The following is a 12,500-nucleotide window of genomic DNA, read 5'->3' on the forward strand; positions in this document are numbered from 1 at the left end:
ATTATTATTATTATTATTATTATTATTATTATTATTATTATCATTATTATCATTATAATCATCATCATTATCATTATTATCATTATTATTATTATTATTATTATTATTATTATTATTATTATTATCATCATTATTATTATTATTATCATTATCATTATTATTATTATTATTATTATTGTTATTATTATTATTATTATTATTATTATTATTATTACTACTATTATTATCATTATTATTATTATTATCATTATATATATATATATATATATATATATATATATATATTATTTTTCATTTTTACTGGTAAATCACTTTTGCAAAAATAACAAATCAAAAGTTGATAATTTTCTTTTTTGTTTATGACAGTATTTGTAAAATAGTAATTCAAAGTTTAATTGTTCGTGAATAATCCCTAACCTAACCATACCATACTTAACTTTGACCCTTAACCCTAACCAAAATACTTTTCAAGTGAAATATAGCTTTAAACACTCCCCCTCCTAGATGTGTGCCTCCCCTACCCGAAAGCTGGGGAACCCTAGTTTGAAAATACATGCATACACAAACACAAATATCATGTGCACATTCTTTTGTGTGCGTGTGTGAATGTGTGTGTGGAATGACAATAAATGCCTACAGCTAAAAATGAAGAAATGTATCTACTTTATTTATCTTAAGAATATATATGGTTATAGGGGTTATTTTGGAAAAAACCTAGGAAGAATTTGTAAATAATAAATTTCCACCGCACTTAAGTTAAATGAAAATAAGCAACATTTCAACATTTGTTAAAATTACACAATCATTTTATATTTGAATTATTTTTTCGTACAAAAGCTATCATGGTTTGTAGCAACATTAATTTCACAGATATGAATAATATTTATGAACACATACAATGGTTTGTTTAATTATATTGATTCTTGTGTTACAAAAATAATAACTTAAGGGGAGACTACAGTAGTGGCGTGTTCCCTCACCATAAACCACCTAACTTTAACCCTTAACCCTAGCCAAAATATTTTTTTAGATTAAATATAGCTTTAGATACTCCCCCCTCCCAGGTGTGCGCCCCCCTACCGAAGTTGGGAAACCCTAGTTTGAAAATACATGCATACACAAATATCATGTATACACATTCTTTTGTGTGCGTGTGTATATGCATTTTGTGTGTGTGTGTGTGGATACACAATAAATGTCTACAGCTGAAAGGTGAAGAAATATATCTAGTTTATTTATCTTCAGAATATATAGAGTTAAAGGGTTTTATCTGCAAAAACGTAGGAGTTTGGGAATGAGCAATATCCGCCCGCACAATAATTAAATGAAAATAACCAATATTTCAACATTTGGTAAAATTATACAATCATTTTCCATGAAAATGCTTTCTTCTTACAAAATCTATCATGGTTTGTGGCAACATTAATTTCACAAATGTAGATAATATTTATGGACACATACAATGGTTTGTTTAATCATATTAATTCTTAAGTCACAAAAAATACTACACGACTTCAGGGGATACTACATAGATCTCCTAACTTTATCCCTTAACCCTAACTAAAATATATATTTTTTTCGAAATGAAATATAGTTATCCAAGTACCTGGAGTGATAGAGTATCAGAATATATATGGTTAGGGGGGTCTATCTCTAAAACCCTAGGAGGAATTCGTGTACATACAAACAAACAAATAAACAATCAGACAGACAGAGGTTACTTTATTATAATATATATATATATATATATATATATATATGTATATGTATATATGTATATATATATATACATACAGTATATATATGTATATATGTATTTATATATATATATATGTATATATGTATATATATATATATATATTACTGTTGAATGCTAAAGCACAAGTGGCATCAATAATTTTTAGAGAACATTTCTCTAACTTTCTAAGTATCATTTTCTCTTCATGGTTTAAACTCTGGAGGAAAGTACGAAAGTCGTCAGAGTGGTTTTCCATTTTATACCGACAGCTGTTTCAACCATTTCACATGGTCGTCTTCAGGGTAAAACTGATTACAAGTGTGAAAAACATTAGAATATAAAGGCCCGTGGGCCGTACAAACAACAGAGAAGAAATAAAAATGGTGGAATATGATTGGTGGGAATATACGGGTGGGCGGGGCCAGGAAGGGGGCCCTAGCCCAACGATGGGCTTATGTCACGTCTTGTCGAGTTGTCACTCCCGGTGAGCAAATGTCTAGATGCACCCTCTCGCCGAGACCTACGGGGAGCTAATGTCACGTCTTGTCGTCTTGGAACTTCCAGTGGGCAAATGTCACGGTGTGCGGGTCTGTATTTCCTATTGGAAAGGAGGACATGATCCGATGACTTCTGGACGTTTAATGTAGGGTGCTGTAAAGTAATACTAACTGTCTCGTCAATTATTAAGCGTCCGTAATTAGAGTCTGTGTGAATGATTTCGGTGTCCCTGATGAGGTCTTCCAAGCGCGGCTTCTTGTCATGTGTGTCAATATAATGCTGGTGAATAGCTCCGTTATTTCGGTGTGCTAGAAGTCGCCTTCTTAAGGTGGTCATCGTATATCCGACGTAGCTCATGTCGAGGGGCTTGCATGCCTCTTCAGAGCATTTAAATTTGTAGACTACGCCAGTTTTCGATTCCTTGGGTCCTACAGGGGTGGTGTTGTTTTTCATTATTAAGGAGGCTACCAGATTGGAACGGCTTGAGACTCTCAGCAGAACTCTCTCGTAGGGTTCTTTTGGTACAACTCCATCGTTGATAATCCTTCGGAGAGTGTCTACTTCCTGTCTGTAGGCCGTTCCATAGTCTATTTTATGATATAGTGTAATATGTTTCTTTTTATCGTCAGTGGTCTGGGTTTGTGTGTGGAATTCTTCCATATTCCTCCTTATGACATCCTCAATGAGATCACAAGAGAAACCATTATTAGTTAACATCTGCCTTACACGCTCCAGTTCGGTATGGACAGCCTTCCACGTATTGCAGTGGGAAAAGGCTCTTCTCACGTATGCCCCAACAACAGACCTCTTGTAGGAGTCTGGGCATTCTCCCCTTGCATTTAGGCAGCGTCCCACGTTGGTGGCTTTCGTGAAGGTGACGACTTTCGTGCTTTCCTCCAGAGTTTAAACCATGAAGAGAAAATGATACTTAGAAAGTTAGAGAAATGTTCTCTAAAAATTATTGATGCCACTTGTGCTTTAGCATTCAACAGTAATTGCTTAAGAGAAAGACTTTGCCCAAAAGGTATATATATATATATATATATATATATATATATATATATATATATATATATATATATATATACATATATATATATATATATATATATATATGTGTGTGTGTGTGTGTGTGTATATATATATATATAATTATTTATATATATGTATATATAAATATATATGTTGAGACATCTTGACAAAATGAAAAAGGTGGAAGCAGTCACGGGGCTAGATATGAGAGGAATGTTACTGGGGTGAAGCTGACGGTATACATTGGAAACCAATCCCACGTTCACCTCCATGAGTGCAGGATCCGTGGCTGTTTTGGCCAGGACATACAGCAGATTATTTTTTTTTAATATAATTATTTGTCTGGGACAGTTCCGGTGTGCGTTACATTTTGTTTGAAATGTGAAAAAAAATATTACTTCATATGCTGTAGTGTGAAAATGTGTAAAAATCAAAAGAAGTCAATATAAATTGAAATTAAATAAAATAAGAATATAAAACAAGTAGTGTCAATAAACAGCCGGTACTAAGCCGTCAACCCAGGAAGGATGTGATGAACTCGTCGGACTTTTGGTCACCGGATAAAACCACCGTGCTTGGTAGGCGCTGTCCTGGGATAGCTCCTTATCGCTGCCGGTTTTGTTGTATACTTCGTTCATTTGTCACCTACTTTCATATTTCATTTGGCTTTGGGGTCCATGTACAAACGTTAAACCTCCTTCCTCTATCTTCTGGGCAGACCTTTCAACACCACTTCTGCCTGTTGCCAGTTGGGCAGATGTCCTTGATCCGCATGACCCATTAACGCGTTAGAAAGGCTGTGATTTCTTAAGTCCGTCTTGTGTTTCCTGATCCTGGGTTGTAGACCTATGTTGCTCTCACCATAGTATTAATTCTCACAGGGGATCCTGTATGTAATGATGAGGTAGTTTAGTGATTTTGTTGTAGGCGTCAATAGTTGTTTTGATATTTTCTATGCGACACTTAGTACTCCAGCCCTAATGTGCGAAAAGTGTCCACTAGTGCGCGTGAGAAATCAGAGCCCGGTACGATCAGGCATCATTTGTTTAGCCTATCACTTGTGTCTTTCCGTTGTCTGATGTACTGTGCCTTTTTTAAGGAGGTAGACTGAAAGTTTTTGTGACATGGTGAATTTCCTCGTCGAGGAACTCCATGCTGTAAATCCTCAACCAAATCCTCAGCTCTCTCTCTCTCTCTCTCTCTCTCTCTCTCTCTCTCTCTCTCTCTCTCTCTCTCTCTCTCTCTCTCTCTCTCTCTCTCTCTCTCTCTCTCTCTCTCTCTCTCTCTCTCTCTGGCCCGTTTTAACCCTATCAAGTGGCTTGCCACAAATTCCACCGGCGCTTCATTACCAATGGTCAGAACTCTATACACCACATTTCTTCGATCACTCGTTGACTACTTATCACCTGCCCTTTGTCAACTTCCCAGGAGAGCTTTGGAACCTCTCGAAAAATTCCAAAATAGAGTAATGAGATTTATCTTAGGTTGCCCTCCTTCGACTCGCATCGTTAACATGCAAAGTGAACTTGGTCTACCCTCGCTTGTAGAGAGAATATATGCTAACATGGCCATTCTCTCTGTAAAATGCCTCCGATCGCCCTATCTGTCCCCAAACTTTACTGCTACCATCAGAGCGTCGCTCGAACCTGACAGTGCACCCCGCCTCCCACTTCGACCAGGAGGCCGCAACCTCGTCACTACAGTGTGCAACACACTCAGAAACCTTGACATCCACGTCCCTGAGGAAACGGTTGAACCCGACTTGCCCCCGTGGCGAATCTCCCTCCCTAACGTCACCTTCACACCAACCTCCAAAGATGACCTTCCTGCACTTCAAAAGCAACTAGCACTAGAGACCATCGACAGCGTATCCTCAAAGATCCCCGCAGCGCATGTCATCTACGTGGATGGCTCAGTACAGGCTGATGGAAGAGCAGCGTGTGCCATGTACTCACCCACCTTACAGCCACCTGTGGAAGCTGGATGGATTGGCCGCAGGTTACCTGTCACATCAAGCTCCACGTTTTGTGAGCTACACGGAATCCTCGACGCAGTAACATACCTTGTAGACTGTAACGTAAATGGTGTGATCGTTTGTGACTCCCAACCAGCTCTACACGCCCTCTCCTCACCCAGACCCAACTACTATCGTGTTGTACAGGCCATACTGACCCAACTCGCCGTTGTTCATGAAACATCTATGACCGTATCTCTCATATGGGTGCCTTCACATGTCGACCTTGCTGGCAACGACACGGTGGACCGTATTGCCAAAGCAGCTTGTGCCTTCGTGTTAGATAACGAACGCGTAGTACCCTCTCTCACATGCCTCAAAAACAGAATACACGCAGCCACTCACACCATAACAACACGCCGAAGAGATGCGGAACGAGCCACCAGTGTCTCCATTCAACACCACGACCACTTCCTACCCAGCCGCCACAAGTATCGCCGACGCGGACCCATGGTACGGAGACACAATGTTGTCAGTGCTCGGCTCAGACTCGGATATCGACCTGTGTGGCAAATATCCCAGGCGGAAGATATGCCACATTACTCATCATGCAGGCTGTGTAACCGCCCTAACGCCAACACTCTTGAACACTACTGTCTCCAATGCCCCATTGTGACAGACAGTATTCCACAGAGACAAGACGTGATAACTGTATGTAAATATTTACTTAGTGACGACAACTTAGATACACTCCTAGCTCGCCACCCCCATTTTGGGGGATTTTGATTGTTAAATCCAATCATAACTCCTTTTGTATCTCTTTATATAATAATATGACTAATATACTATTGTTTGTCGCCCTCAGAAGCAATGAATTTATTAAACGGTGGACCATCTTACCAAGGCAGCCTATACCTACGTCATGGACGTCACGCGCAATGCTCACCCTATCATGCCTTAAAACAAGATACGAGTACACGCAGCCACTCATGCCATGTCAACACACCGAAAGATGCGGAACGGTCTACCGATATCCCCATACGACCACCACCTACCCAACCGCCACAAGTAACGCCGACGCAAGACCATGGTACCAAGGCACAATAATGTCAGTGTTCGGCTCGGACTTGGGAGTCGACCTGTGTGACGGGGGTCCCAGACGGATGATATGCCACGGTGATCATCGTGCGGGCTGTGTAACCGTCCTAACACGAACACCCTTGATATTATTGTCTCCAGTGACCCATAGTGACAGACAATATTCCCCGGAGACGGGGCATGATGATTATATGTAAACACTTACATAGTACCACTATCCCGCCATCACCATTTCGGGGGATCCTGAATGATTATTGTATTTTGTCTCCGTTTAAAGAATGTGTGTAATATATGACATGTCCTCTAACACAATGCTGTGATAGATGTACTATTGTTTGCCGCCCACGGGCGTAATAAATTTATTAAAACCAAAATCTCTCTCTCTCTCTCTCTCTCTCTCTCTCTCTCTCTCTCTCTCTCTCTCTCTCTCTCTCTCTCTCTCTCTCTCTCTCTCTATATATATATATATATATATATATATATATATATATATATATATATATATATATAGTATATATATTTATATATATATATATATATATATATATACAGACATATATGTATATATATATATATATATATATATATATGTATATACAGTATATATATATATATATATATATATACACACACACACATATATTAATATATATATATATATATATATATGTACATATATACTGTATATATATATATATATATGTATATATATGTATATATAAATATATATATATATTTATATATATAGGTATATATATGTATATATACGTGTATATATATGTATATATATATATACGTATATATATATATATATATAAACATATATATGTATATACATATATATGTATATATATACATATACATATATATGCATATATATATACATATATATGTATATATATATATGTATATATATATATATATATATATATATATATATGTATATACATTACAAAGGATTACAAAGGCGGAGCATGCCGACAGGAGATCTTTTGGTCCATATCTAGGTCGGATGCGAAAAAAAATCAATAATGATAAAATAATAAATAAAAACTATAATAATGTAAATAACAAATAAAATGCATAAATAAATGCATAGGTGTAGTTAAATAATAAACAAACAGGTAAATAGTAAATAATAATAAATTGACATATAACTAATAATAAATGAAAATCATACAGACAAATAATAACAAAGCAAAAACAAATACTATAAAATATATTGTAATCATTACAGCATCTTACTTAGGTGTTTATCTAAATGATTCTTAAAGCTTCGAACTGAACTACAGTGCACTACCTGTGCAGGAAGTTTAGTCCATTCATTAACTACACGGTTGGCAAAGTTGTTTCTACCTACTTCCTAATTGAATCTATTTCCGGAGAGTTTGAGACCATTGTTTCTTGTCTGATTCTCATTCAATGTGAAAATTTTTGTCACTTTTGATGTTGTCAATTACCTTTAAAATCTTAAAGACCTGTATCAAATCACCTCTGAGTCTACGCTTTTTTAGGGAAAACAGATTCATATGTTTTAGTCGATTTTCGTATGATTTATTTTTGATATTTGGAATCAGTTTTGTGGCTCGCCGTTGTACTTTTTCCAGTCTGTCAATGTCTTTAATGAGATTCGGTGACCATACGGAAACAGCATATTCTAAATGTGGACGAACTAACGATTTATATAGCTTGTTAATGAGTGATGGACTTTTGAAATCAAAAGATCGCGCAATCAGTCCTAGAATCTTATTTGCTTTCTCAGAGGCTGAAATACACTGCTTGGATGATTTGAGGTCGTTACTGATAATACGCCGAGATCTTTTTCACTATCCACTTTTGTTAACGAATTTCAAAATAACTTGTAATCGTACTTACTGTTATTTTTACCTGTGTGCTTTACCTTGCATTTACTTGTGTTACATTTCATTAGCCACTTTTCAGACCATTGCTGTAATTTATCTAAATCTTCTTGAATGTCTAATTGGTTTGAGTGATTATTTGCCACTCTGCACAGTTTTGTATCATCAGCAAATTTGGAAACAGTAGATTTTAGTCCATGGTCTATATCATTTATATATACTATGAATAGAAGTGGCCCAAGAACGGAACCCTGAGGAACTCCACTTGTAACATTTTTCCATCTAGAAGTTTTTTCCATTTAAAACAACTCTCTGTTTTCGACCATTCAACCAATTACTAGTCCAACCTAATAGGGTACCACTTATTCCGTGTAAAGCTAATTTAGTAAGTAGTCTTTCGTGTGGGACGGTATCAAAAGCTTTTGCAAAGTCTAGATATATTAAATCTATATTGATTCTTTTGTCATAATTCGAGATAACTGTGTTGTAGAATTCGAGTAAGTTAGTCACGCAAGAACGTTTCCGTCTGAAACCATGCTGACTATCATTTCTCAAACGGTTACTTTCTAAATGATGTTCGATAGCATCTCTGATGATAGTTTCCATTATTTGTCCTACGATTGAAGTCAAACTTATGGGCCTATAGTTATTTGTTGTTGTTTTTTGTCACATTTTTTTGAATATGGGAGTAACGTTAGCTAGCTTCCATTCTCTTGGGACATCTCCGGGTATGATGGATTTCTTGAAAATAATTGCTAATGGAACAACAATCTCGTTTTTCATTTCCTTTAAGATTCTTGGATGCCAACCGTCAGGCCCTGGTGTTTTATTAACTTTGAGTTTATCTATACACCTTTTAATTTTGTTATTTGTTATATCTACCGTAGTGAGTAAGTTTACCCTAGACTTTTCACAGGTTTCAGTTTGGAATTCACTTTGAGATATTTCGTTTACGAATACCGAGCTAAAATAATTGTTTAAGATATTACACATTCCTTCATTTGAATATTCAAGTTGACCGTCAGCAGATAATAGTGGACCAATGTGATTCCTAACAACCTTTTTATCTCTAATGTAACTATAGAATTCTTTGGGATTCTCTTTGGATTTATCAGTGATGTTAATTTCGTATTGTCGTTTTCTTTTTCTTATTGTCCTTTTTAAATCTCTCTGTATTGATACATAACTTTCATAGTCATTAGATGCACCCGAGCACTTATATTTCTTATAAACCTGTCTCTTTTTAGCAATACTTTTTTCAGTTTCTTTGTCTAGCCATTTTGGGCGAGCCGGATTTGGGGGACGTCTGTCCTTAAAAGGAATGTAAGTTTGAATCACCTCAGTGAGCGTATTTTGAAATATTTCCCACATCTGATCTACAGGTCTTTCGTTTAATTTTGCCTCCCAATCTGTAAGCTGAAGCTCCTGACGTAGTCCTATGAACTGAGATTTACTGAAATCGGGTATTTTAGAAACAAAAGTATCTATTCTAAAATTGTTTAGGAGTTTGAATCTAACTAAGTTGTGATCGCTATTTGCAACACATTCACCGACTTCTACATCAGTTACCATGCTTTCGCGACTAGTGATCAATAGATCGAGTAAGTTTCCATATCCTGTGGGCTCTTTTACATGCTGAATTAAGTAATTGTCACCAAGAAAATCAATCAAGCGACTACCTATATGGCCATGTTCAAGGGTCATCCAATCAATGTCAGTAAAATTGAAATCACCCATTATCAATAAATCCCGGTTGCAGAAACTAGACAGTTCTTGAAATAACAGTTTGTCGTCTGCTAATGATAATGTCTTTAGCCTATATATTACACATATATTCATTTTTTGTCCATTTGTTTGGGTTAACTCAACCCACAAACTATCATATGCATCCTGTTTCACTTTCTCTAAAACACAAGCATGAACATTGTTTTTAACGTACAACAGAACACCCCCACCTTTCTTGTGGCGTCTATCCTGATGAAAGTGTTTAAATCCCGCAATATTAAATTCAGCTTCGAACTCTGTACCATTTAACCATGTCTCAGTTATTCCTATCATATCGAGATTTTCGCTTTTGACATACGCCTGTATTTCTTGAAATTTGTTCCTAATACTACGAGCATTAAAGTACATAGTTTTAAGAAACTCGTGATTATTTCTTTTTGACACATTTTGAGTTTCAATATCATGTCCTACATTATCATTTTGTTTTTTATTTATAACTTGCTCTATATTATTATTTGGTCCTTCATTGACATTCAATGCCTCATTAACATTTCTCCCATCAAAATTAACATTAACATTTCCCCCATCACGGACATCTGGTCGATCACGGTCATCCGATCTTTTTTTGTACATTTTGTCCCCCTAAGTCACCGTGATTCACGCCGGGCTCCCGTCGTTCTTGACATTATGACCGGCATCCCTTCCTAAAATTATATTTTGTCCTCCAGTGACATTATATCCTACCGTGATGTTTTTCCTCCACTATAATTACATCTCATTGTGATCTTTTGTCTTCCACTGTCATTACATCCTATCATGATTCTTTGGCCTTTATTGACATTTTGTCCGGTATCCCTTCCTAAAATTATATTTTGTCCTCCACTGACATTATATCCTACCGTGATATTTTCTCCTCCATTATCCTTACATCCTATCGTGATATTTTGTCCTCCACTATCATTACTTCCCATCGTGATCTTTTGTCTTCCACTGTCATTACATCCCATTGCGACATTTTGTCCTATGACATTACATCCTAATGTAACATTTCGTCCTCTAGCGACATTATATCCTAAAGTTATATTTTGTCCTATACTGGCCCATTGTTCTACATTAATGCTATACTCTACACTGTTTTCCCAAGTACATTCTATTTCCCCTTCCCTTTGGACTTCTACCCTAAAAAAGGAGCTAATTCATTACAAACTCCCACAATGAGGTTTGTAAGAACATCTTTGCCTCTGCAGGTAAGGTGGATCCCATCAGAGGCGTAAAGGTCATGGCGTCTAGAAAAGAGATACCAAGGATCAAGAAAGTGGTATCCCAATTGTGTGCACAACTGCGACATCCTATCATTGATCCCTATGGCTCTACTGTTCCAACACGAGCCTGCGTAGATCCTCGGGAGCATCCCACAGACTACGTGACGGCTCCCACGTTCCTTCATCTCCTGAAGGAGGACCTTGTAGTTCCGAACAAGCTCCTCTGATCTCACCCCACCTATATCGTTACTTCCCGTATGAACAATCGTAACCGTGTTCTTCCGTCCTTGCTCCCTGATGGACTGGGTACAATCAGCGATCCCACGGCCCGGTTGACATACAAGCTTGCAACGTCGCTTAGTCTTACGCTGGAGGATGTCGTCATAGCCTCGCACCATGGAGTCCCCACACCACTAAGAACTCCTGGTTTTCAGCCACTTCATCCTCCAGTAGAGCAAAACGATTGGCTAGAGCCAGCGGTTCCTCCACAGGGCACACGTCTACCGAACGTGGGCTCGACAGACGGGACCCCACGGAGCGCCACTCGCTCACGGCAGTGACAGTAGGGGAAGAAGTGGAACGCTCTTTGGGTTGTGGGGAGGGTTCACTCTTCTCACGGAGCGCACTCCTGAGAAGACGAATTTCCTCCTCACACATCCTGAGACGGATATCTAGGTTCACGCAACCTTCACAAGCCATTTCGCTCCTTCTTTAACAATAAAGACGGCAAAGAGAAAATACAAATCAACAACAACAACAAAATCAAAGCGGTCTCTAATAAACTAAATACGCGAAGCTTACTCTGCTTACCTTATACTATTTCTCCTACCTTTGGAGTACAGTAACAGAAAACTGTTTTGAATCTAAATAGAACACTACAATTTATCTTATACCTGTAACTGTATAGCGCTATACGTATACAATTACAAAAACACAACACAATCACTTAACATTATTCGGAGATATAAATTTCACAGGTATTCGCTACCTGGTGTCTGTGCAGAAAAACGAGGTCTCTAGCTGAGGTCACGAGCGGACTGAGCTAAGGTCACGAGCGGACTGAGATAAGGTCACGAGCGGACTGAGCTAAGGTCACGAGCGGACTGAGCTAAGGTCACGAGCGGACTGATATATATATATATGTGTGTATATATATATATATATATATATATATATATATATATATATATATATATATATATACATTTGGGGGGGGGGAGAAAGTATACGCTGGACTCGACGTTCGTCAATTTATTCCGACGTTTCGAACCCTGTCCGGGGTTCGTCTTCAGGGTGATACAGTGGTAGCAATAGGAAATGTACATAAATATGGG

The 12,500-nt window shown here is 37.4% G+C and overlaps 1 protein-coding gene across 1 annotated transcript in view; it reads left to right on the forward strand.

Moving 5' to 3' along the window:
• Positions 1–6,686, forward strand: part of LOC143023494 (uncharacterized) — a 22,525-nt gene extending 15,839 nt beyond the window's left edge. Inside the window, exons 4-5 of the mRNA XM_076182023.1 lie at positions 4,972–5,735; positions 6,088–6,686. Coding sequence (XP_076038138.1) covers positions 4,972–5,735; positions 6,088–6,096 — 773 coding nt within the window. The 3' untranslated portion in view covers positions 6,097–6,686. The remainder of the gene's footprint in view (positions 1–4,971; positions 5,736–6,087) is intronic.
• Positions 6,687–12,500: the final 5,814 nt, after the last annotated feature.

The sequence above is a fragment of the Oratosquilla oratoria genome, unplaced genomic scaffold, assembly GCF_046742065.1.
Source record: "Oratosquilla oratoria isolate Oo_2021 unplaced genomic scaffold, ASM4674206v1 SCAFFOLD48, whole genome shotgun sequence".
Lineage (NCBI taxonomy): Eukaryota > Metazoa > Arthropoda > Malacostraca > Stomatopoda > Squillidae > Oratosquilla > Oratosquilla oratoria.